Genomic DNA, 27,014 nt, shown 5'->3' on the forward strand with positions numbered 1-27,014 from the left:
GGTTCATTAACGAGAGAATATACATTCATCACTTTCTTGCTTATTGTTCATCAGAGTTGCCTTATAATATACTGTTGTTACTAGCCCACCTCGAGACTGTCATAGCTCGAGGTCGAGACTTGGCTTGTATATTGGTTTGACTTGCTTTATTCTTCAATTTATATATTTAACTCCTTGTTCATCAATTGGTGTTGAATTAAATTACATATCTTTAAAACCACAATATAAATTTAATTGTTACTCGAATTTAAGGGTAAACAATCATCCTAAATAATCAATAGAATTCTCTCTTTTCTTTGCAATATTCTACTTTTCCTTTATTGTTTATTTCACCAATGAAGTTTTTGCTCTTTTTATTTGTGGTTATTATTCTAATTGCAACTAAATTTGTTTTTCATAATATAGCTAGTTCGGATCGAATTGAGCGATGAGGATTAATTAAATGCAGCTGGATGTTTTATATTCCAAAACATTTGATACAAAGTCATCCCAGATTAGGTCATAACTATTATTTTAAAAGAATTTTATATTTGCGACCACAGCAACCTTCCTGTTTAGACGCTTACACGTTTTACAAAAACAATTTGCGTTAATGAACTGCTAGAAACTTGTTGCCACGTCCTTAGTTTTTGAAATAATAAAGAAGAGTATTGGCCAAATGGATACAAATGTGAACACACAGAAAGTATTGTGGTTCTAAAATTATACCCCTACAATAAAAGTATATTCGCTTTTCATTTGATGCAATAGAAATGTCGATAACCAAATGAAGATAAACACTACTACAGGAGTTACTATTATTGTGTCAAAGAAGTATAGAAATTCTTCAACATTGTGTTGTTGAAAATAAGGGTCTCACGTGGTCGTCTAAGGAGCACAAAGTTTAAGTTTCTCATTTACGCCATTGAAGAAGACATGAATTTAACAGAACAATTTTTGTCCATCGCAATTCGCAAGTACTTAGGTATGCATACAATTTTATAGTGTTTTCTATCATATAATAATTGGGAATAAGCACTTCTCAAGCTTTTTCACACGAGAATATCATTTTTTTGCTCAATTAATTAAGGTGAGTTCTATATTACCAGCACTATGATTTAATATATTATTCATCCTGATTATATCTCATTAAATAAAAAAAAAAATTAAATTGCATGCATTATTAGCTAGTGTAACAAATTTATAGTACTAAACGTGCAGTAATAGAAGGTTAGTTATAATTTTACTAGATTAACAATGAATATATATCATAAAAATGCACTTGTAATTACTTACTGATTAGTGATTATATACACATACATATAACTCAGGCTCTTAAAAATAAGACAGATTTATGACCTTCACTTATAACACTACAATAAAACGGGCAAAATATAAGTGGGTCAAATACAACAATATCGGCTATAGAATTTTAATTTTCAAAAGTAGGAGGCAACTAGATAATCTAAAATGCAGATACAGTGATCGATTTTAGAAAACTTAAGAAATTTATAATTATCTCCAACAGGAAACACGCATTATTTAGTTATAACTCATATTATGCTTTACTTCGACCCAGAGCGCGAGTTGTGGGTTCGATGCCGACACAGTCCTAACTCGAAAACTAGAAGCCTTCATTTTTTTTATTAAATAAAAGAAAGGCTATTATTATTTGTAAACGCGACATGACAATATGACATTAATCCTCCCTCTCATGCCTAATGAATAGTACCACAATCTCAGGCGTGAAAGTGTATCATTCATCAATCGTCGGCTTTAGTTTGTCAACCACGTTGAACAATGACCACTATATCGCAGTTACTTATACGGCCTTATATGTGAACCAATTGAATTCCTCATTAATCACAACGAGTATTGATAATAAATTTGTAGGGTGAATAAGCTCTTTATCTCATAGGTTAATTTTTGAATTTACCTCTTATGCTCAGTCTATAACAATTACTTTTAATGCAAGTTGATCAACGCTTGAGACTATGACTTAGGGCTAGTTTGGTACGAGGGATAAGTAATAATTAGTCCCTGGATTGAATTTGAGATGAGTTTAATCCACGTTTGGTTGGGATAAATCATGGTATTACTAATCTCGTGATTAGTTATTCCGGAATTGTAGTATTTTTTTATCCTAACAGGAGGGTGGAATAACTAATCCCAGAATAATTAATCAGGCGATAACTTGTTTCCCAACCAAACGACACCTTAGGTACATGTATTGGTAAGTGTGAAGAGTTGTTGAGGTTTCACATCGGTAGTGAACGGGTTCTTTAGTTTCTTTATAGGTAGAATAGCCTGGGAGACACTTGTACTTGTTCCGGTTTGTCATCCCGGTCCCTACACTCCATAAAGTTCCATCTAGACACTTCAACTTAATCAAAACAAGACTTTTAAACCCTACTGACCGTTGACCGGGCTTATGTGGCATTGATATGGCTGAGGTGGACAAAATAAGTGATTTACACGCACATTAGGTGCGTGAGCTGATGAATTTTCTTTATTAAAAAAATAAAATAAATAAATAAATAAATAAAAAATACTATTCTTCTTCTTCAGTCCCTACCGGGCCCCTTCGTTCTGCCCCTCCTCCCCCCTACCCCCCGTCTTCTTCTTCTTCAACCCCTTCCCCCCTCGTTCTGCCCCCTCCCCCCTCTTCTTCTTCTTCTTCATCCCTTTCCCCCTTTCGTTCTGCCCCCCCCCCCCTCCTCTTCTTCTGCGAATCCCTTTCTCCCTTTCGTTTCTGCCCCCTCCCTCTTCTTCAATCCCTTCCCCCTTCGCTCTCCCCCCCCCCCTCCTCTTCTTCTTCAGTCCCTTCCTCCATTTTTTCGATGGTTTTAGCTTCAAATTTTTTCACAACCCTTTCAAATTGGGGTAGAGAATAAGTCAAAATTCAAAAGACCTAATTCTCTCGCTCATGTATTTTTCATGGATAACTAACTTTCTTTAAAAGAGAGTGAAGGAAATAGTGGTACTCATGGTGGAGAAGCCATAGCAGGTGGGTTATTATTTTAAGCAGGTTGAGTGGGTGGGTTTGAAGAAGGGAGTAGGGGTTTTCTTTAATTTTAATTTTTTGCTTATTTTATTTTATTTTTTGTTTAAGAAATTAAAATTTTGTTAAATAATATTATTTTGGCATAGAATCTGATGTGGATGCTGATTTGTCATCCACGTCAAGCAAGTGAGCTTCACGCGATTCCGAAGAGTTTAAAAGTCTTGTTTTGATTAAGTTGAAGTGTCTAGATGAAACTTTATGGAGTGTAGGGACCGGGATGACAAACCGGAACAAGTACAAGTGTCTCCCAAGCTATTCTGCCTTCTTTATATAGTCTTGAAAAAAATTTCTTTATGAGAAAAATACACTACTAAATATTTTTTAAAATAATTTCACTTTTTTTATTTATTTCATAAATAGCAGATTTACATATAATATTAGCATATTATAAAGATTATGAACATAATTAATGAGTAAATAGAAGCACACATCATGGGATCGATTTTATTCTTATTAATATTTTCATACTCTCTCTCCTTGTTAGTGGTTTGCCGAAGCTAAGAGGGAATTTCCATGGTGGAAATGCCCTAATCTTCAGAGAACGAGAGAGACAAATTGATGACAAAATATCTGATCTCTTTATTAAAAATGAATAATCTGTTGTTTCTAGAATAGTCCTCCGTATTTATATACTTACATGAAATGGCTATACAATTAAATGTAAAAGAGGCTATCTTACTAAGTGATACAAAGCCGAAAGTACTAAACATATTAGCTATTGGGCTGGGCCTGCTGACAGCTTGGGCTGTGTAGATCTGTGTATGTCAACACCCCCCTCCCCCCAAGCTTGGGGGTGATAACACACCAAGCTTGCCAAGTAAAGAGTGATGGAGAGGCCCAGGAAGAGACTTTGTCATAATATCAGCAAGCTGGGCAGAACTGGGCACAAAATACAGAGAAATCAGCCAAGAAATATTGGGACTTTCACGCACATAGTGACAATCAATTTCGATATGCTTTGTTCTTTCATGGAAGACTGGATTCTTGGCAATGTGTAAAGCAGCAAGGCTGTCACAGTAGATGGGGACATGAGCAGAAACATGTAAACCAAGATCACCAGTACCCAGACCAACCATGAGACCTCTGCAGCCACCTTTCTAAGAGCCATGTATTCAGCTTCAGCAGAAGACAATGAAACAATGGGTTGCTTCTTGCTTTTCTAGGAAATTGGGGAACCAACCAAGTGTAATATAAAAACCAGAAACGGACCTTCTTGACTCAGCACAGGTAGCCCAGTCAGAATCAGAGTAGGCCTTGATAGAAACAACAAAAGAGGAAGACAGAAGAACCCCTAAATCAGGGGCACTGAATAGATACCTCAACACATGAAGAGCAACAAGCATATGGGGAACTTGAGGAGCCTGAAGAAACTGACTAAGATGTTGGACACAAAAAGATATATCAGGCCTTGTATGTTGGAGAAAGTTGAGTTTGCCAATATTTCTCCTATATGTGCTGGGATCAGTCAAAGGGGCATCCATGTCAACATATAACTTGACAGAAGCATCAAGAGGAGTCACAACAGGGAAATATTTTTGGCAATGGAATTGTGCCAGCAAGTCATTTGTGAACTTTTGTTGACTGATGATGCAGCCTTGAGGACATTTAGTGACCTCCAAACCAAGAAAATAGTGGATTGTCCCCAAATCCTTAATCTTGAATTGTTGATCAAGGAATAACTTAACACTGTCTAATTCAACAACATCATCCCCAGCTAGTAAAATATCATCAACATACACTACTAGGACTGCAAGAGTAGTAGAGGTAGATTTTGTGAACAGTGAGTAGTCATTCATGCTAGAAAAGTAGCCTCTTGTACACAAAGCCTCAGACAATTTAGAAAACCATTGTCTGGAGGCTTACTTGAGGCCATATAGAGACTTTTTGAGCTTGCAAACCAAAGGGAGTGGAGAAGAATCAGTAGGGGAAACCTGCATTCCAGGTGGAACCTTCATGAAGACTTCCTCATGGATATCACCATAGAGGAAGGCATTATTGACATCAAGTTGATAGACAGTCCAGTTTCTTTTTATAGCAAGAGATAGAAGACATTTGATAGTAGTAAACTTGACATTTGGGAGAATGTCTCATTGTAATAAATCCTCTCCTTTTGAGTGTCACCCCTAATGACCAACCTTGCCTTGTACCTTCCAACAGAACCATCAGATTTATATTTGATTTTGTTCACCCACTTGTAAGGTATAAGCTTTTTTTAGGGGGAAGAAGGACAATATCCCAGGTGTTATTGGCCTCTAATGCTTGAAATTCCTTTAGCATTGCCTCCTGCCAAACAGGATGAGAAGCATCCTGTTGATAGAACTGAGGCTCATGCAAGTGCAAGTCTGTGATGGACATTTTAGAAGCAGTAGAGACAAGGGCAGAACAGACATAGTCTGCCAGATGAGGAGGTGGATGGGACAATCTAAGGAACTTTCTAAGGGGAGGAGGTATAGATAGAGGATGATAGGAGGTAGATGGAGCAGAAGAGGATGTTAATGAAGCTGGAACATCACTAGGAGGAGAAGGAGAAGAAGAAATGGGAGATGAAACGGCAGGAGGAGAAAAAATAGGGTGAGATGTAGAATCAGGAGAAATGGGAGGCAATGCAGAACCAGGAGAAATAGCAGGTGTTGTACTATGTGGAGGAACATCAACAAAGGTGGAAGGGGAAGGAAGGGAAGCATTAGAAGAATTAGTAGAGAAGGGAAAGACATGCTCATTAAAAACAACATCTCTAGAGTAGAAAATAGATTGAGAGGACAGATTGAGCAATTTTTATCCTTTCTTCCCACAAGGGTATCCAAGGAAAATGGAAGAGATTGCTCTAGACTAAAATTTGTCTCTACTATGTTTAGGAGAGGTAGCAAAACAAAGGCATCCAAAAGATCTAAGATGATCATAAGTGGGTGAATGTCCATGTAGCTTCTCATAAGGGGATATGTTATTAAGAACAGTAAGGGGAAACCTATTGATGTGATAAGTGGCTGTAAAGACACAATCACCCCAAAATTTAGTAGGCAAGTAGGATTGAAATACTAAGGCTCTGAAAGTTTCTAAGAGATGTTTGTGTTTCCTTTCCACAACACCATTCTATTGTGGTGTGTGGAAATGATGGTCTGGTGGAGGATTCCTTGGGAAGAAAAGAAAGACCTGGACTCTAGACTAGAACCTTGTTCAAAGGCATTATCAGACCTGAAGGTCTGAACTGAAGTGTGAAAATGAGTCTGTACCATAGAAGTGAAAGCTTTACGCACAGATAGGGCATTACTTTTGCTAGAAAGTAGGTGACTCCAGGTTACCCTAGAGTAGTCATCCACTAAAGTGATGAAGTATCTAAAACCATTATATGTGGTAGTGTTATAAGGTCCCCAGATATCAATGTGGACTAACTGGAAAGGAGCAGTAGATTGAGTAGTGCTATCAGAGAATAGCAGCCTTTGTTGTCTAGCCATAGGACAGATAGGACATAAAAGGGATTGTTTAGAAGAAATTTGTGAGGAAATAAAAGGAATATATTTCATTCTATTGAAAGGAATGTGACCCGTTCTTTGATGCCAAAACAAATCTGTCTTATTAATATCAAGAGATGGATTACATGAGGGACTAACGGGAAGGGGATTGACAGAATTGAAAACAGGAGAAACAGTAGGAACAGAAGTTGAAACATTACATGAAACATCAAACGGGAAAGAGGAAACTAAAGGACAATCATCAAGATGAAGAAAATACAATCCATTGTCAGCCTTAATAATTCCCAGTGGCCTTTTCAGAGAATGGCCCTGTAAGAAACAATGGGAAGTAGTGAGAACTGCAATACACTGAAATTGTAAAAGAAGTTGATATATTGAAATTAAGTTGAACTGAAAAGAAGCAACAAGTAAAACATTGTGTAACACAATATCAGACCTAAGTTGTAAAGATCCAGTAGATACAACATTTACTTTATAGCCATTTGGTGAAGTAATTAAGTAAGGCCTAGTTAGTGGTTGAAGATTGTGGAGAAGGTATTTTTGAGGTGTCATATGATTAATAGCTGATCACGCCCAACTATGCCTTATAAAAGACAACGCGGTCGTTGCAAATATAATCCGATTTTTCAAGTACGGAGTCGAATCCTCAGGGAACTAACCTATCTATTACAACTCTTAGTGATGCTAGTACAAGTTCCAAACAATTTTCAGATGCAAGATTTTTATCAATAAACAGTGAGATTTGTGTAACTAATGTAAAAGGATATTAAAATTAACAATATTCTAAATTAAAGATAATTCAATGGTAAAAAGATCTAGGGTATTGATTTCCGCAATTGCTAGCTTAATTCTTAACTCTTTTGCTATAATCTAGCTGTGATACTCTATGAGGATTGTGAGCTATGGGTTACCGCAATTATCTCTCGATCAACTACGACAATTTACTAGAGCATTCTCTTGAACTACTCTAGCTGATAATTTATGCAGCTCTAAATTATCCCACCAAAGTTTCGTTATCTCTAACCCCACTTTTAAACTAAAGTAATGAATCTCTTCAATTACCCAAAAGTGGTGTTGTTCAGCAACAATCTAACCTAGTATTCTTTCTCAAGCAACGCAAGGCAATTAGACACGATTAATCGAGGGCCCATTCAATTAATCACCATACAAAACATAGTTGAACAATCATATAATAAACCCGGCTCGATTATAACAAAATTGAGTCAAAAATTCATCTAACAATTGGTTCCATCAACCCTAGATTAAATGTTTAGCTACTCATGGGAAAAGAGGATAAAAACATAAAATAATTCATAGTTCAAAAAATAATGATAACAAGAAAAAGAAAGAAAAACTCTAATGGTGTCTTGATCTTCTCACACTTGTTCTTGCCTCCAATTGAGTCCAAAATCAAGCTTAACCCTTACTTAGGCGAGTTTGTTGAGCTTATATAGGGTTAGGATAAGTTTCCCACGTTTTACACTTTAGCCCTTAAACTTCTTGGCTTCCTCCAGATCGTCTGCGATCGCGGGACAACCGCGGTGCGACCGTGGTGATTTACAAACATTTTGTTTTCCACTTTTCTTCCACCGCATTCCAGCCGCGGCCTGACCGCGGTCGCGGTGGACTGTTGCCCAGCTTTTCTTCGCCTTTTCTTGCTTGTTTTCATCCGGGCTTTTCTCGATTGGCCTTGTATCTTCATTTTTGACCCCAAAACACTCTATATCCTCCTCCTAACTCGGAGTAGCTCCTGCAAAGCATAAAAAAACTCAATTAGAGTATTTTGTTATCATTTAGCACTTAAATCATCAATAAGGTGTGGTTAATTTAGAGCATAAATAGCATATGCATCACATAATATAGGCTACAATCAGTAGCCCCTTAGTCTAGAATCCAAGTATCAACATTTAATTATGAAGATGCACATGCATGAAAATCCATAGACTTAACTACAGAACTGCAAAACAAACCTGCAAAATGGGCATATGCATGATTGTCTTCAGAATGAGAATCACTTGAGATTCCAGAAGAGATGTGTGATTGCTTCAGGAGGGTAAGTAGGTGTTGATATTGTTCTGTAGTGAATACATGGTTGACAGGCGAAAAATGTTCCATAGGTGAGGCCAATGGGGTAGAAGCAGTACCCTCAGCTTGAACACATGAGGCTGATCTCTTGTTTTTGGTAAACTTGAAATCAGCAGGAAACCCATGAAGTTTATAGCATTTTTCAATGGTATGACATGTTTTTTCCAGTATCTGCATAACATGGATTGTCCAGGTTTCTTTGGTTCAAATTGTATCTTCTGATTGAATGATCTTTGCCCACTAGGATCTTGTGAATATGTTGAAGGAGTAGAGGAGGCAGAGAAAGAGACAGAATCACTGGAAAAACTTGGAGCTGGAGAGGTTTTCCTTTGTCTCTCATTATGTTGTAACATGGAATAGGACTTACTAACTGATGAAAGTGGTGAAATCATGAGGATGTTTCTTTTGACAGTATTATATGACTCATTCAGTCCAGCCAAGAACCAAAACTATTTTATTTCATCAAGGAATTTGGGTAGAGCACCACATGAACATGTAGGACCTACATAAGCAGTCTAAAGCTCATCCCAAAGACTACGAAATTTGGTGAAATAAGAGGCTATGTCTAAGGTACCCTGGGAAATAGTTCTAATTTCCCTTTGTATTTGAATGAATTTGGAACCATTAGACTGACCAAACCTCTCATTTATGTCAAACCAAATCCCTTTTGCAGTGTCATAACCTAGAACACTAGTGGCAATATCTCTATATAGGGAATTAGTGATCCAGGTGACCACCATATCGTTGCACCTTTCCTAGTGGGAATAATAAGGTGAGTCATTAGAAGGTTTAGACTGATGACCATCAATTAGTGCCAATTTATTTTTGGCAGAAAGGGAAACTAGCATACTTTTATGTCAGGCAACAAATCCAGTACCATTGAAAGGAGGAGATACTAGGTGAGTGCCAGGGCTATCTGAAGGATGGACATAAAGAGGATGTGAGGGATCTAAAGTGAATATAGTGCAACCATCGGATTGATTAGAGGATTCACATGTTCATCACCTATTATATATCCAAGATTCTCAATCACAGTAAAAATTTACCAGAAATTAAAGCATGCAATTAGAGATTAGAGAAGAGAGTACCATCCTTTTTCGCTACCGGAAAAAGGCAAGGCCATAAAAGTAGACTACATTCTGGAGAAGAAGAAGGAATATCGGTTGAAGTCAGAGGAACACTACCAAAAAACCGTCACTAGACCTTCGGAAAATCATAGCTGAGATTGAATTTTGTCCCAGTCGAAGAAAACCACCAAATCAGAACTAGGGTTTCGATAAAAACTAAAGTTATAATCAACGAGTTTTACAGGTACGATCGGATGGAGATAAGCTAGGACAGAAACTCATATCCTGCTCTAATACCATATTAGTGGTCGAATTTGCGGAAGCTAAGAGGGAATTTCCATGGTGGAAATGTCGTAATCTTCAGAGAACGAGAGAGAGAAATTGATGGAAAAATATTTGATCTCTTTATTAAAAATAAATAATCTGTTGTTTCTAGAATAGTCCTCAGTATTTATATACTTACATGAAATGGCTATACAATCAAATGTAAAAGAGGCTATCTTACTAAGTGATACAAAACTAAAAGTACTAAACATATAGCTATTGGGCTGGGCCTGCTGACAGCTTGGGCTGTGTAGATCTGTGTATGTCAACACTCCTTTAATTTTCTATCCCAAATTTCTATCTATTGCTTTGGCTTTCAAATCTCTATATCCTCTTATTTTCTATTCTAAATTTCTATCTCTTAATTTAGCGTTCAAACATTCTCCTAACATTTCTATTACTCTTCCCATGAATTAATTACTCTTGATTAATAAATATTCAATTAACCATTATATATATTCAGTAAAATTATATTAGAGGTAATTTATGTATACTAATATGTTAATATACATACTATAACTTAAATATATTATAATTTTATTGACAAAAATCCGAGAGCTGTCGGGACATTAGGTATTGCAGGTGTATTAAAGTTGCGGAGGTAGAGGGTCTATGCATAAGATAAGCAGGGGGAGAGCAACCGGGCCAGATGAAATTACGGTAGAATTCTGGAAGTGCGTGGGTAGGGCGGGCTTGGAATGGATAACTGGCTATTCAATGTCATTTTTAGGACGAAGAAGATGCCCGACGAATGGAGATGGAATACGATGATCCCGTTGTATAAGAACAAGGGGGATATCCAAAATTTCAACAACTATCGGGGTATCAAGCTACTGAGCCATATTATGAAATTATGGGAGATGGTGGTGGAGCATAGGGTGGGGAGAATTGTGCCTATGTCAGGGACCTAATTTGCATTTATGCCAGGGCATTCGACTACACAAGATATTCACCTTGTTAGGAGGTTGATGGAGCAGTATAGAGAGAGAGGAAGAGGGATTTACATATGGTGTTCATCGACTTAGAAAAGGCTTACGATAAAGTGCCGAGGGAAGTGCTGTGGAGATTTTTGGAGGCTAGAGGTGCATATATTATGGCTATTCAAGACATGTACGAGGGTGCTAAGACTCGAGTGAGGACAATGGGAGAGAACCCAGAACACTTTCCGATTGTGATGGGGCTGCATCAGGGGTCAGCCCTCAACCCATCCTTGTTTGCCCTGGTGGTCGATGCATTGATGCCCCACATTCAAGGGGAGGTGCCGTGGTGCATGTTGTTTGCAGATGATATTGTACTAATTGACGAGACGCGTTGTGGTGTTAACAAAAGGTCAGAGGTTTGGAGACAGCTTTGGAGTCTAAAGGTTTCAAGTTGAGCAAGACCAAAACAAAGTACTTGGAGTGCAAGTTCTGTGGCGCGACTCAGGAAGATGACTAAGATGTGAGTCTTGAGTCACAAGTCATCCCTAAGAGAGTACTTTTCAAGTACCTTGGTTCTATTATACAAAGGAATGGGGAGACTGACAGGATGTCACACACCATATTGGGGCGGGATGGATGAAGTGAAGGCTTGCTTCTGGTATTCTGTGTGATAAGAATGTACGACCAAACTTAAAGGTAAGTTCTATATAGTGGTGGTCAGACCGGCTATGCTATGTGGGGCGAAATGTTGGCCGGTCAAGACATCCCATGTCCAGAAGATGAAGGTGGAGGAGATGAGGATGTTGAGGTGGATGTGCGAGCATACCAGGTTAGATAAAATTAGAAATTAAGTTATTCCAGACAAGGTGGGTATGGCCCCTGTAGAGGACAAGATGCGAGAGACGAGACTTAGATGGTTCGGGCATATGAAGAAGAGAAGCGTTGATGCTCCAGTGAGGAAGTGTGAGAGGTTGACATGGGAGAGCCAACGAAGAGGTACATGCCGAAGAAGTATTGGGAAGAGGTGATTAGACATGATATGGCGTTGCTCCAGCTCACTAAGTACATGACCATGGATAGGAAGGTGTGGAGGTTGAGAATAAAGGTAAAGGGTTAGGTGGTCGAGTGTTGTCCTTGTTTATAGCAGTAGCTTTGACACACCACTTGGTGCCTTCCGTTTGTACCCCTAGTCTTTTGTTACTACTTGTGGTTGTTTTGTGTCTCTGTTTTTATTGCATACGCTTTGCTAGATTTGTATTTTGCTTTGGTTGTCAGATCGATTTTCTTGTTGTTGCCCCTCTCCTCTCCCCTTCCTGAGCCGAGGGTCTTCCCAGATCCTACTTGTGGGACTACATTGGGTATATTTTTGTTGTTGTTGTTGTTGTTGTTGTTGTATTGAGGAATAAAATCATATATACCCGGTATAATTCATTTTATGGGTATGTATTAATAGACATAGTATTGTTTACAAGAGAAAGAGATCTACAAAATAAGCTACAATTACAAAGTTTTTTCATCAGTTTGAAAGAATTTATTTTTTAGTAGTTTTAAAATGTGTGCCTTGGAACTAACTCTTTGTACATTTAGTTATAGATTTATTAATAATATATTAATTTTTTAATTTTTAATTAGTAAAATATGCATATCTTTCGACATTTTAAATTTGAATAATTTTTTTATCTTTTATATGTAGCACTAAATAAGGAAAGAAATAGTTTTTGTATAATTTTTGTCTATAACAATCAAAAAATATTTAAATGTCAAATACTGTTATAGGTGTATAACAACAACTAAAAGTCAAAAAATACTAAAATAAACGAGGCAATTATAAAAAGATTTGACTGTAAATGGAGAGAAATAATACCTATTTTGCCGTTAAGGAAGATAATAGGAATGAATTACTATATGTAAGTATTTAACTGCCACTAACGTTAACCAAATTATCCTGCTTCGGTTATGTAAGAAAATTTACAAAATTGTACAGTTATATTTTGTACTTCCAGAGTTAGTCCATCACAATTTATTATTTATCGAATATTGGTCACCCTCTTATATTGTCCATGCTCAATTTGTCGGCTTGTGCATGTGAGTTGCCACATCACTAGGGAATACTCCCTCTGTTCCAATTTATGTGAACCTATTTTTTTTTTATTCGTTCCAAAAGAAATGACCCCTTTCTAAATTTGGAAACAGTTTAGCTTAGACTTTCAATTCTACCCTTGATGAGAAGCTTTTATAACCACACAAATACTTTTGACCACTTTTTGACTTGTTCAGGACCACAAACTCAAAAAGTCTTATTTTTTCTTAAATTTCGTGCCTAGTCAAACATATTCACATAAATTGGAACGAAGGGAGTATGTTTTTTGGTCTACTTATATGGTTTCAGGAAATTATGAGCTAACTTTTAAAGTTGAGTTTATTTCTTTATCAAGAGTGGTGTGTTAGAAGTAAGGGTGTACTGTGGGCCGGGCTCAGCCAGGGACCGCACCGGGACTGCGAGCCGACGGGTCAAACGGGCCGGTCCAAACAGTCCGGTCCCAAAAGCCCACTGTGGGCCGGTCCTCTATGCTGAGACCACGAGCCCGGGACCGTTTAGCCCGGAACCGGCTAGCGGGCCTGGGCCGGTTCAAACGGGCCTAACGACTATTTTTTTTTTAAAAAAAAAAATTTAAAAAAGGCCAACGGTTAGAAGTTTAAAAACTAGTCGTTGGCCTGCCAATTTAGCCGTTTGGCTTTTTAAAAAATAGCCATTTGGCCCCCAAACTTTGTTCTAACCCCAAACTTTTTATAATTATACCTTTTCCCTTTTCTCAACTATAAATACCCCCTCATCCTTTTATTTTTACTCACAAAATCATCAATCTCTCTCAATTTCTAATTTTCTTCTATAATTGCTTACTTTATTATTGTAAATTTGTGAAAAATTGTGAAGTTGGTGAATTAAAGTATTCAAGTCTTCAAGTCTTCAACGATATACAATTTTCAAGAAGTTGTTCGTCAATTTGGTAAACTCGTTCCAACTCTTATGTTTTAATATTATAGTTTTGTTTGTTTTAGTTTGTATAATTATAATTAATATGACCTTTTCTTTGAAAAAAAAATGTTTGGTGGTAAGGGAAAATCTAAAATTGGTGAATCTAGTCGCCAAGCTACTACCCCTCCCCCGGCTCCCCGACCCAGACCAGTTACCCGTCCTCCTCCACCTATTATTCTTGATAGTGATAACCCCTGTTTTCAATTTAGCGATAGTCAATTTTGCCATGATGTTGCACCAGGTCAACAATTAAATGATGAATATACGAATGCTCTTTATCCTAATGAAACTATTGATGAAAATGATGAGGAAAATGATGATTTAGATGAAACGCAACCGGATTTAGATGATACACCTACTAGTCCTGTTGTTAACCCAACTGATAATAATCCAAATGATGCCCCGTCTGACCCTCCTGTAGTAACCCCTACTTTTAATAGACAACGTTCTAAACGCCCCGAAACATCTCTTGTTTGGCACTTTTTTACTCAACTAAGAGAACAAAATAAGGCTACGTGTAAAACTTGTGGGTCTTTGATGGCTCATAAATATGCTGGAGACCGTAGCGGTACGGGTAGTTTGACTAGACACATAAAGACACACCCTAGAGATAAAGCTAGATATCTTCAAATGAAAGCGCAGCTAGAGGGGAGAAGTGTAGGTACGGAGTCAAATCTAGTTCAACCGGGAATTAACACTGTTACCGGTGGCATTTTATATTACGATCCAAATAAAGATCATGAAGAATTAGCAAAAATGGTTACTCCCTATAGTTTTTCTTCTAACCCCCACTTTGTGCATTATATTAGAAAAGTTTTTAATCCTACTTGTGAGCATGTGATTTTTGCCTTGCACGAATTACTCCTACAGATTTCTTTAATTTATGATTTTTCTTTTAATTGTTTAATTTGTAAGAATTAATTGCACAATTTTCGTGTTTATTTGCATTTTTACTGTGAGCATTTTAGTTGACATGATTCATAGAAAATAGTACAAAAATTCGCATTGCATTTGCATTTAGGATTTTATCTTATTAGTAATTAGGATTTCACAAATATATGTAAAATCACAAAAAATGAGTTATTTTTTTTGCTTTGTTTAATTTGTAACTTTGATTTTGGTTAGATTTCTTTTAAATTTGGTATTTAATTAAATTTATCAAATATTAAATAGATTGGGTAGGTTAATTTAGTTTTAGAATTAATTTAGATTTTTAAGCTTTAATTTGAAAAGAAAAAGAAAAACAAAATCAAAAGAAATTGGGTATTTTGCTTAAAAAGGCCCAAATGTTGGGCCAGTCTCTGATCTAACTCCCCAGGCCCAAAGAAAACCCGGTCAAAATAACCCAGTCCACGCCCCCCCATCAACCAAACGACGTCGTTTCATCCAAAATAATCAGGACCGTCGAGGTAAGGAGATCCAACGGCCCTGAAGTGGGATATCATAAGTATAAAATTGTCCGAACCAACCCCCCCACCCCCTCATCTCTCTCCTCTCTTCAAACCCTAGAGACCGCCTGTCTCCGCCCTGAGCCACCGTCTGCCGCCGCCGGAAATCGCCCACGGCGGCGGCGATTCTCCAATGATACCCAAAATCACACCAGAACCCCTTCTTACCCCCCCCCCCCTTGTCACGAATCCACCATGATATTCCTTCAAATCCCACCGGTGCCTTTCGAAACTTCAAAACCCTAACGCCGCCACAGTTTCGCCGGTGGCGGCGCCGCCTCCAAATCCCCTCGAAACAACACCTCATAGCCCCCATGCCTCCCTCATGCCTAATCTGTCATTGGCTTCCTTTGAATATGCCCAGAATTCTTCGAATATTAAATCTGAGACTTGAGCCTTAGGAGTCCAAAATTGGATCTATGTATACAAGGTCACTCTTCTGCATTTCCTCGTTGTTCAAGCCTGTTTTGACACAAAAGAATGACACTCGTTTGTTCTTCACCAAGAACAAACGTTTGACATGGTTTTGGGTCGAATCAGAGTATCCGTTTCGATTTCGAGCCTAGCCGGTGAGTCCCTTTCATTTTTTTTTTGTTCTCTTTTTCTTCTTTCTTTTGTTTCATTTGTGATTCACTTCCGTTCTTCTTCCATATTTGGTTAAGATCGTTTCCATCGAGATTAGGTCAAGGTCCTGAACCCAGGACCTCTTTTCTTAGTGCTCACTTTCCCTTTAAAATTTGTTATCTGATTTTTCTAAGTTTATTTAGTTTTGTTAATAGCATGTTTAAATCTTTGATTTCTTGTTCTGGTCACATAGTTTAACTTGATTAGGTTTATTTTGATAGTTCAATTAGTCCCCTATTTGTTGGTGATCGTTTGATTAATCAATTTGTTTGGTTCCTTTTAGTTTCCTGAATCTGTCTTGGTTTTACTTTGCCATTTGGGCTTTGAGGTCAGTACGGATCACATTCTCAGGGAATTTTGCTCGGCCTGAACTTGAGGCTACATCTTTTAAGACATTGAGCCCATAACCCGCACCCACTGGACCTAGGTTGGTCTTTAGTGTGAATAAGGGTGCTTAAGGGGTAACTTGGATAATGTACTGAGAAAATCTCTCAAGTAACTGCCCAAGAGGCTTCCTAGAAACTTCTAGTAGGGGTTTGCTAATAAATTTTAGGTTTAACTTGGGTAGCAAGTCAAGAATTGAAGGACTAACTAGCTAAAAAGAGAAGTTAAAAGGACTAAAAGGGTAAAAAATAAAAGCTGGAGTTTGCCCTAGTAACTTGCTTATAAAGGCATTGTTACTTGGGGTTCAATTCAAGAGGGGAGGAGCCTAAAAAAGATACTGAAAAAGCTTCTGCAAACGGGAGGCAACAGAAATCCAAAAATCACTATTCCATTGAAATTTGTAGGGTAGTTTGAAAGCTCTCAGTTCTGAATTAAAACTCCAGCTTATCCAAAGGTTGAAAATGGCTTGAATTTTCGGGTGTTCCTGTAGTTGTGGATTTCAGAAGTTCCTGGGGTCATTTCTGGGTTTATTTGAGTTGATTCAAGCTGGTTTTGGGTTTTCACTGGTTATATTCATTTGAAATTGATTACTGGCTGCATAATATCATTTCTGGGTTAGAAAATCATCCAAAGCTGCTGTTGATTGCTGTGTACTGCTGCTGACTTTTTCCTTTTGTTTGCTTCAAATTCCAGGTACTTATCTTAGCCTCAAATGACTTATGAATGCGAGTCTGATGTATAGTCAAATTGGAAGAAAAATTAAAGTGCAAGCTGTATTTTACTTTTGTTTAAATACAATGCAATTTTGTATTCATTTGGACACTATAACATGTACATTGAGAGGACTGTATGGACTGTGACTTAACCGACTGCTATATGCTATAGAATCATATAAATACTCTGTTGAACAGTGTTAGGCTTAATTCGTGTTAGTCCTGTTATCATGTTTGATAATCAAACTTAAAACATGATTTTAGTTTGATGAAATTAGCCAGTTCATCACAAGGTTTCGTTTGTTACATTGTTTACTCAAAACTAGAGAGGACACCAGTGACTACTCATGAATTTACATGTCCATAATACAGATGTTAAAAGGTAGGCCGTTCGAGTTCCAGGTTATTTGTATGCTTTTCACTTGAATCGTGCACGATTGCCTAGTTTTTAAAATTAATGGATCCCTTATTACAATAACTGTAAAAAGAGTTTAATAGGCCAATTTGAAATCAAGATTGCATTTCGTTTAATTCACAATAAAATCGGACATCCTGTGTCCGGTGAGACTTGGGCTTGGTCAGGTGATAAGAGCCCAATTACAATAGGCTTCATAAACTGGAGCATAGCATAACTCCACAAATACAATTCACTCTCAATTTGGGCTCCTGAATAAGCCCACTGCTTGATGGACTCTCGCCCAAAGTATGCTGAAATTCATTATTGTGGAATAGGTTTAGATGCCCTACTTCATAGTTTAATATAATATAAATTTGGGCTTTCAAGTTAGGTGGTGGGTTCAAATTAAAAGGCTTTGTCCTTTTGTTTGAATCCGGACTTGAACTCGAAGCCCGAATTTTATAACATTGATTATTTAGGCCCTTTTAGAGACAAAATTCAATAGAAAATCATAGCATGCTTTAGGATATCCTTCAAATAAAAGTGGGACGAGCCTCGCCAAACAAATCTATAAATTGCGGGGCCCCCATTAAATGCTTATACTAAAATATTTTAGAAATTGGGCAAGCCATTTAACAAATTTTCATGGCTTCCCGCAAAGTTAATAAGGCGCTAGCCACTTTAGGCACGCTTTTAATAATTTTACTTTCCTAAACTCGGGTGCGCATTTCATGCAACCCAAATCCAAATCCCAAAACGTTGAATAAGAGGTGTTTAGGATCCGGGTGCATTTCATGTGACGTGATCCAAAAACACGCTCTTAAACGGCATTCACTTTCGTAAAAACAAAATAAACTAAAAGCGGTAAATAATCTTAAAATTGCGCTATAGGTTTAAATATGTATAAAAACCAGATTTTAGCCATTTATGATAATTTAAGCGACCGTGCTAGAACCACGGGATCCGGGGGTGCCTAACACCTTCCCTCGGGTCAACAGAATTCCTTACACAGAATTTCTGGTTCGCAGACTCCAATTGGGAAGTCGAAATTTTCCTCGATTTGGGATTTAAATTAAATCGGTGACTTGGGACACCAAAAGCCAAACCTATCCCAAGTGGCGACTCTAAAAATAAATAAATAATCCCATTTCGAATAATGTCACTTTAAATGGAAAAACTCCCTTATACGTATATCCTTCGGGGTAGGTGTGTAAAAAAGGAGGTGTGACACTACTTATAAAGGATGGCCTCGCGCAACCGTAAAGAGCGATATTTATAAATATAAACATGAACATGAACAATATTTGCGGTATTTATTTACTCATATAGATTGTCGCATTGCTATTACCACTGATATTGGTAGAAGTGGTAATGACTGTGATTATCTTACTGTAACCACTCATTGGATTGATGAGGAATAGAAAATGCAAAAACGCATTATTGCTTATAGAATAATTAATTCACGTCACACAGGTAAGTTTATTGCTAACACAGTTGCAGATATTTGTAGATATTTTTGCATTAGAGATAAAATAATGTCAATTTCTATGGATAATGCTTCTGGTAACACTAATGCTATAAGCTTGCTTACAACTACACTAAATCCTGCATTTAGTAATTGTTTTCATGTTAGATGTATTTGTCATATTTACCATTTAATCGTCGGTGATGGTATAAATATTTTAAATTTGGGAATTGAAAAGAATAAAATGGCTCTTAATTGGCTTTTTTATTCAAACTGTAGAAGTAGACTTAGAGATTATTTTAAAAAATGTGATGAATTTGGCCTTAGAGAGAGAAAGGTTCCTAAAGCTTGTCCGACTAGATGGAATTACATGTACGAAAGTTTAGTTATTGCATATGAATATAGAAACCCAATAAACGCAACGTTTAATGCTCGTGTTGGTGGTGAGGACGATGATGAAATCCTTACAAATCAAGATTGGACTAATGTTAAAATTCTTATAGATTTTTTAGAACAATTTCATATTGCCACAAATGAATTGTCTGGGCAATATTATCCTACTATTTCAAACTGTTTAGTTTATATTGCAGCACTATGTGATTTGTTTGTTCAATTTTCAGAGGGTGGACTAATTTATCAACTTGCTATTGATTCTATGAAAGAAAAGTTTAAAAAATATTTTTTCCCTATCCCTCCTATTTATGGTGTTGCTGCCATGTTAAATCCTACCATGAAATTAGGAGGTCCTCACTTTTGGTATTCAAATATTTATAAGGCTTTAGATCTTTCAGATGAGGAATTTTCTACACTTGCAGATGCAAAAGCCTCAATTAAAATAAATGCTCAAACAATTTATAATGCTTATCATCTAGACCAAATGTTCCAACTCCTACTTCGTCTAGTTCGCAATCATCTAAAAGAACTGCGGGCCTAAAAGCACTTAGTTCTTGGACGGAGTTCAGGGCTTCTCAAGGTGATAATATTGGTGATACTTCACATCTAAATGAGCTTCAAGTTTATTTGTTGCAGGGCCTCGAAAAAGAGAATCCAGACGGCACCTTTGATCTTTTGGAATGGTGGAAGGACAAAGAAAAATACTTTCCGGTTCTTTCAAGGATGGCTCGAGATATTTTATGTGTTCAAGCTTCAATAGTGGCATCAGAGAGCGCTTTCAGTCAAGCGAGACTTCAAATCGGTGATCATAGAGCATCTATGAGGGAGAGCTTGAAAAAATCAGTACTCTTCAGAGATTGGATCCGTTCGGAAAGAAGAAATTTTGGACTTGCTGAATCACAACCGGAGATAGACGAAGCTTATGAAGAAATGCTAGCGGAACTTGTGGAGGATGCTGCTTCCCCGGAAGGGGTGATGAACAAGCTTCTTTTCCGCCACCACCAACGAAAATTCCTCTGAACCTTGAAGGATTTATGAAATTTGTTAGAGATAATATGTAGACTAATATGTAACTTGTTTTTAGGCACATCTTTATTAGTTTTTTTTTCCTTTTAATGGTGGTATTAGCACCTTGTTGTGCTTATTTCGTTGGGGGGAGGAAGACTAAGAAAGATATTGCCATTTTTGTTAATGTCGTAATAATAAAAATTATAAGGCATTCCCTCGTATATTTCTTTGCAATTTTTTTTTTTGTTTAAATTTAACTCTTTAGAAGATTTAAGTCACAATTCTATAATATATTTACAAGAAACTATATAAGGCATATATATATATATATATATATATATATATATATATATATATATATATATATATATAAGGCAATATATATACTCTATATATACTATACATACTATATATGTATATATAAATTTTTATATACGTATAAGCAATTATATAGTACATATAAAATTTACAAGAAAATGCCTTAGATAAAAAAATTCAAAAAAAAAACAGCATGGAACGTTTAGGCCCGGCCCATTAAGCCCGGGACTATGTGGTCTTAGGCCCACAGTGGGCCGGTTCCACCCATTAGGCCCGTTAAGCCCGGGACCGCCAAAGCACAGCCCGCCAAAGCCCGGGACCGTAAGGACCGACCCGTTTGGCCCATTTAGGCCCGGCCCCGGCCCAGAAAGCAGCCTTAGTTAGAAGAGCCAGTCATGACCAACTGATGGTAGGATGCCAAGAGTGATGGCCTGAACTAAGAAGAAGTGTCAGTTGTAACAAATTTGGCCGCCAAAAAAAGGAAAAAAACTTCAACTGAGTCAGAAGTGGTGCTAACCTGCTAGGTGACCAACTTTACGCCAATAACAGACCCAATTCATACATATATATAAATTGTTTGTGCCACAAACAAAAAAGAGTAGGAAAGAAGGATGGGAAACTGAATCGCCGACATAAGTGGCAACTATTTACAAAAAAAAAAAAAAAAAAAAAAGGTTACATTCATGCTCAGACATTCCTACTCGTGTGGCGAGGAGAAAGGGTACGTAACGAAATTGGGAATAAGTTATTAGAAAGAGTATGTTCTTGTGAAGGCCTTTTTCAAAGCACTCCAGCTTAGTGATCGAGTCCTTAAGAGAGCCAAAGGTGGTGCAGATGGTCTAAATCGATGCCGAGAAGGCGGAGTTGATGAAGAATCTGAAGCTGATTCCGATTCTTGCATTACACCAGCGTTGTCCTCTGCATTCCAGAAACGAGCTGCTTTTCTTTTGCTTCTTACTGTGGCTAGCACGTCATACTTGTTGCATATTCCCCATACTGTCACCTTCTGTTGTTCGAAATCTACCTTCACTGAGTATATCCCTATAATTTGATATACAATATCACTGGTATTAGTACAAGTTTAAAGAGTAACTATGCCAAGAGTAAGTCGATGCAAAGTACCACAAATTAAAATCCATCATTTTAATGGGTGCAAAGTTGGTTTCGAAAATTTAGAATAAAAGTGGAAGACGGTGAGTAGATTAGCCTAGTCATTACTGATGAGATATACAACCCTGCAAATAACTTCTATTTCTATCGCCAGGAAATATTCCATACCATTGTAATTTTCGAATAATCTATGTCTCACACAAGCAAAAAAAGAAATGAAAAATGAATGAGCATAGAACTCGACCAAATGGCATTACACGATTCAGGCCAGGTCATGAACATGTTACATAGTTAGCACAAGCTTTTCATTAAGGGTAAAATAGGTAAAATGAAGAGTTTAAAGTTGAATTATATCCAAATTTAGAAATGTGTCATTTATTTTGGAACGAACTAAGAAGGAAAGTACCTCATCTAATTTGAAAAGGAGGGAGTAATTAAGATTTTAGTTCAAATTGTCAGGAAACGGAGGGAGTAATTAAGATTTTACTTCAAATTGTCAGGATAAAATAGTACTGGCTAATGCTTAAAGAGCGGTCCCTAAAAATGACTATTTGCGTCCTTCCCCCCATTTGGTCCATGCATTTGGGAAGGCTGCGTTTGTGTTAATTAGAAGAAAAAAAAAAAAAAAAAAAGAGAGAGACTTAAAACAGACAAGTCAAGACTCTACAAACTCAATACAAAAACATGATTGCTGATTTTTAAGATTATTAAAAACATATTTCTGAATTATAGATGAAAATTTACTAAAAAGAGAAAGAAATAATGCATTATAGTGCTTACCTTTGATATGGGAAAGAGCCTTGTTGACTTTTCTCTCACAACCATAAGAGTAGAGAGGCACCATCATTTCCACATACTGAGGTTCTACATTTCTCCCAGCCGGTACTATCTGCATGTCCGCCATCCCCAAATTCGAAGTAACTCTAGTTCTTGTGTTATATATAGTAAGTACTATGTAATAATAGAAGTTGACGTTGCATTTGGGCGATAATGAGTTATATATAGTGCATTTAGAGGGTATATTGTGACTTTGATGACGACGATCTCTGCTAATCCAAAATCAAAAGCAGCAGACAAGACACGCTAGATTCTTTGTAAAAAGTTGGATGAAAGAGCTAGCATCACTTTTACTTTTCTCTTTTACATTCTTAATTGATCTATTCTCTGCAAACTAATCCTATTTCTTAGCATTGTTGTTTAAGGTTGGCTGCTGAAAGTCATATAGAAGCTATAGCTCCAGAGACTTCTATTTTTTGGTTCTCTGAATAGAGGAAATTTTCTTTAAAAAATACGTGGATTGTGACTAGGACGAGTGAAAAAGAGTAGTGTCATCAACTCATATCATGTTCCTAAGTCAATCAAGAAAGATAAAGTGGTGGTTTTGCATGCAATATGATGCATTATCTTTTTTTCGTGGGATTGGATAATTCAATTACTTTGTTCACAACCCATGTGGCCTGCATTACTTAGCATGTAAGTTGTCTTCCGAAATACCAAGGATTAGATTGTTAATTAAGGATTTAAAGTGTTTTTGGAAACTTAACTACGAAAGTTATTGTTTCCTCTCCATCCAAATTTTGCTACCATTTAGTATGGACAAGATTATTTAGCTAAAATTGAAGTTTTATCATGTTGAATTCAAAGTGGATCTAAAAGTAGAGAAACTAAATTGACTTTTTGAGGAACTTGGATACTGTAGTCTTCAAGTGTAACCACCAGTAACTTTCAAATTCATTTTTTTTTATTAAGGTTTCAATCCTTTGTGTAACCACTATCAATGGATTTAAAATTCCCACTCATATAAAAGATTAAGTTTAAAAAAATGTTAGTGTTATAGTTGTCAAGTTGCAAATTAAACTGCCTAAAACAGCAATTTTTTTCCTTGGGGGGGGGGGGGGGGGGTGTCGGGGGAGGGGGTCTATCTGCAGGTTATACTGATAATGATTCATGGACTTCTTTCATTCCCTTATTCTCTTGTCTAAAACTGTGACTCCCTCTCCAAGTTTCCAGCCTACATAATTCTTTATCTGTTAGTATAACTTTGTGGTTGCTCGTTGATGTAGATAGAGAAGTTATGATTTTAATTTGTAAACAACGTATAAGGGGTCGATCAATTTTGACACACCTAACTGAGAAGGGTTAATAAAATGAAACGATAGTGAATGGAGTCTTACTTTTTATGTTTATACCAAACTAAAATTTAATTTGTTGACACAGAAAGGATTATTATAGAACAAAAGGTAATATTCGGAGACATATTTTTCTTTTTCAAACTTTTTCCACTTCTATTTTTTATATTTCTTGGCTGAAAGGGCGAGCGAATACTGAATAGTGAGCAAACCAAAGATAAAAGTGAAAAGTGATGACCCAAAAGAATTTGCTAAATTCCTTTTACTGTCATGGAAAGGTGGTTGCGCTTTTGACTGGCCCATGGCATTACATGATGCCAAAGTAGTCTTTTCGTGGATTAACCCTAAAGGAATAAGGCTGCACTTTCTTTTATCCCGTTTTGAGTTTCTAGGTCACTATCTAATAAACTTCTTTTAAATTTAATCCACAAAGCATCCCCATACTTAATCGGGGGCGGATTTAGGAGCGGAAGGGGTTCAAGCGAACCCCCTTTGCCGAAAAATTATAACACAGTGATGATGGGCTATAATTACGTATTTTAGTCGATTATTACACTCTAATTTTACTGCACTTTAATTGAGTTTGAGCTTTAATCGCTAGTGTTTTGCACTAACTGTGTGTTTTATGCCTTGTAGGAGTGATTCCGAGCTATGAAGATGTTATGAATTCAAGTGATTTGGAGCTTTGAAGTCTGAGTAAAAGTTCAAGGAATTAAGCCGGGATCGTGTTGGGGGGTCAACGGATGATAGTTAGAGCAAACGAAGACTTCAGTAGGCAGATTGCGCACTGTCTAGTAAAATAGATATAACTTTTTGCTCAGAACTCCATTTTGGCTCCACAATATATGGTTGGAAAACTAACTCAAAGGGCTACAACTTTCATGTTTTACGTTTTTCCAAATTCAGAACGGAACAGGGTGAAAAACACGCGAAGAACGCGCGAAGTCGTGCATAGTTCACGCGTATTACAAGCCGAGGCAGAAAGGTGCGCGAAGACCGCGCGAAGGATGCGCGAGCTCGCGCTAGTAACCCGGGAAAAGTGTCCTTTTTCACATTGGAGAAGGTATAATTGTTTGGGCCCATCCCTACTTGGTATATATACAGGAGAGAACGTTTTTAGAGGAATTTTTGGACGGGGGAGGACGCCACTTTTGGTGATATCTAACACCACGCTTGGAGGAGGCTTCTAACTAGTTTTTCTTCTCTTCTCTTCCTTTAATTTTATAGTTTATTAGTTCTAGAGTTTTGGGTGCTACATGAACGTTGTAGTTTGAAGCTTGAATTGTTCTTATTATTTTATCATATTGGTTTGTTTATTCAATCTTGCGCTTAATTATTTGATTGCTTGATCACCAATTGAATAATATCTACGAATCTAGGATTGAACTCGGGAGAGGGAATTCTAGATTGCCTATAAGATTGAGTAGAGCAAGATCTTAACTCTTAGGGGGAGCGGATTTGCGGTTAGGATAGGAATATACCTAATCGCCTTGCTTGGTTATTATACGGGAATTATAAAGGTGTTCTTGTTAATCCTAATTCCATAGGAATATAGGCGTTAGGTTAGCTTGAATAGGCGAGTTGTACTTCGGGAGAAGGCTACGAGCAATAATAACCTTGTCAATCAATAAACCAGATAAATTAATTAGACAATTTAGGTGGAAAACTCAACGGGATTGTTAGCTAACCCATAGCTCTAGAATATTCACTCACATTGAATTCGTCTCTTTAATTCGCCAACTTATTTTCTTTGATCTCTTAATTTGTTACTCTAGTTTAATTTTAGTTAAATATTCATACTTTAGGAATCGCTTGAATAGATTAATTGTTTGGTTTAATTTAGTTGATAGTTAATCACAAGTCCCTGTGGGTACGATATCTGGACTTATAATCCTATATTACTTGTCGATCACGTATACTTGCGTGTGCGTTTTGGAGCAACAAGTTTTTGGCGCCGTTGCCGGGGACTTAGAAATTAACTATCTTACTAGATTAGATTTTTACTTTTTATCTATTTAAGTTTTTAACTTTAATTTAGTGTAGTTAGTGTTATAATTTTTTTTTTCATACATGGCATCTTTGAACGAAAAGTGGTGGGATAGTAAGTATTCTTGTTTTTGTGATCCTTGTCCATATTGTAAAGGACCCCACTTGTGGCAATATTGTAAAAATATTCCTAGTACCGAGTTGGGTGCACCATCTCCATCATGTACTATTTGTGATGGAAATTGGAATAATTGTCCTAAGTGTTGTTATCCTACTCTAATCCCTTCTTATGTTGATTCTAATAATTCTTGTGAGTTTGACAGGAGTAACGAATTGGATGATGTAGAACACGATGTTCGCATTCTTGATATGCACGGGAAATTATTAGAGGAATATGGAGGTTTCCGTGAGAAAATTATGAATGAGATGCAACAATTTATAGAAGGAAGAGCTGAACTGGGACAAGAGATCGATCAATTTGGAAGTTCTATTCACGACTTAGAGGCTCAATTGAGTGCAAAAGTTGATGCATGTAACGCCCAACAATTTAGTGATGAGTTGTGTGAAGCTGAAAAAGATCTTCTAGGCCAAATTGAGGAGCTAAAACGAGAATACCAATCATTAGACCATGCTTTTGTTGATGTTGCCGAGGTTGAAGAGTGCAAAATTGAGGATGTCAAAAGTAATGCAATTTTGGAGTTGGAGCGTATTGGACCTCATTCTAAACACTTTTCAACATTGTGTTTGGTTGGTGACATGGGAATTGATCCAGTCGAGCATATGGAGGAGTCAATAGATGAGGAACAAAGTGCTTATATTCTTAAATTTGTGATGTCAAGGAGACAAAACGACATTCCTCACTTAAAGGCCAAGAAGTGCAAGATGCGATACCTATTACTTGGTTCATTTGCTTTTACACCACCGCCAAGAACGCGACACAAAAATTGATGCAAAACTGGGGGCGCAATTCATATCCTCAAAGTGGAAGGAAAAGTGGTGAAAGTGATGGCGTCGTGCCGCGACGTTACATAAGGCGCTTGTTGGGAGGCTACCCAATTTTATTTTTTATTTTTTATTTTTTTTCTTTTGTTTA

At 37.0% G+C, this 27,014-nt stretch overlaps 1 protein-coding gene across 1 annotated transcript; it reads right to left on the reverse strand.

Annotated features, from left to right (window-relative positions):
* Positions 1 to 21,241: 21,241 nt before the first annotated feature.
* Positions 21,242 to 23,106, reverse strand: LOC109216982 (heavy metal-associated isoprenylated plant protein 28). The gene is made up of 2 exons (XM_019381199.1): positions 22,587 to 23,106; positions 21,242 to 21,737 (listed from the first exon to the last, which is right to left on the reverse strand). Exons 1-2 carry the CDS (start codon positions 22,708 to 22,710, stop codon positions 21,445 to 21,447), a joined length of 417 nt encoding a protein of 138 aa, XP_019236744.1. The 5' UTR covers positions 22,711 to 23,106; the 3' UTR covers positions 21,242 to 21,444.
* Between the last annotated feature and the right edge of the window lie 3,908 nt (positions 23,107 to 27,014).

Source organism: Nicotiana attenuata, unplaced genomic scaffold (assembly GCF_001879085.1).
Source record: "Nicotiana attenuata strain UT unplaced genomic scaffold, NIATTr2, whole genome shotgun sequence".
In the NCBI taxonomy this organism is placed as follows: Eukaryota; Viridiplantae; Streptophyta; class Magnoliopsida; order Solanales; family Solanaceae; genus Nicotiana; species Nicotiana attenuata.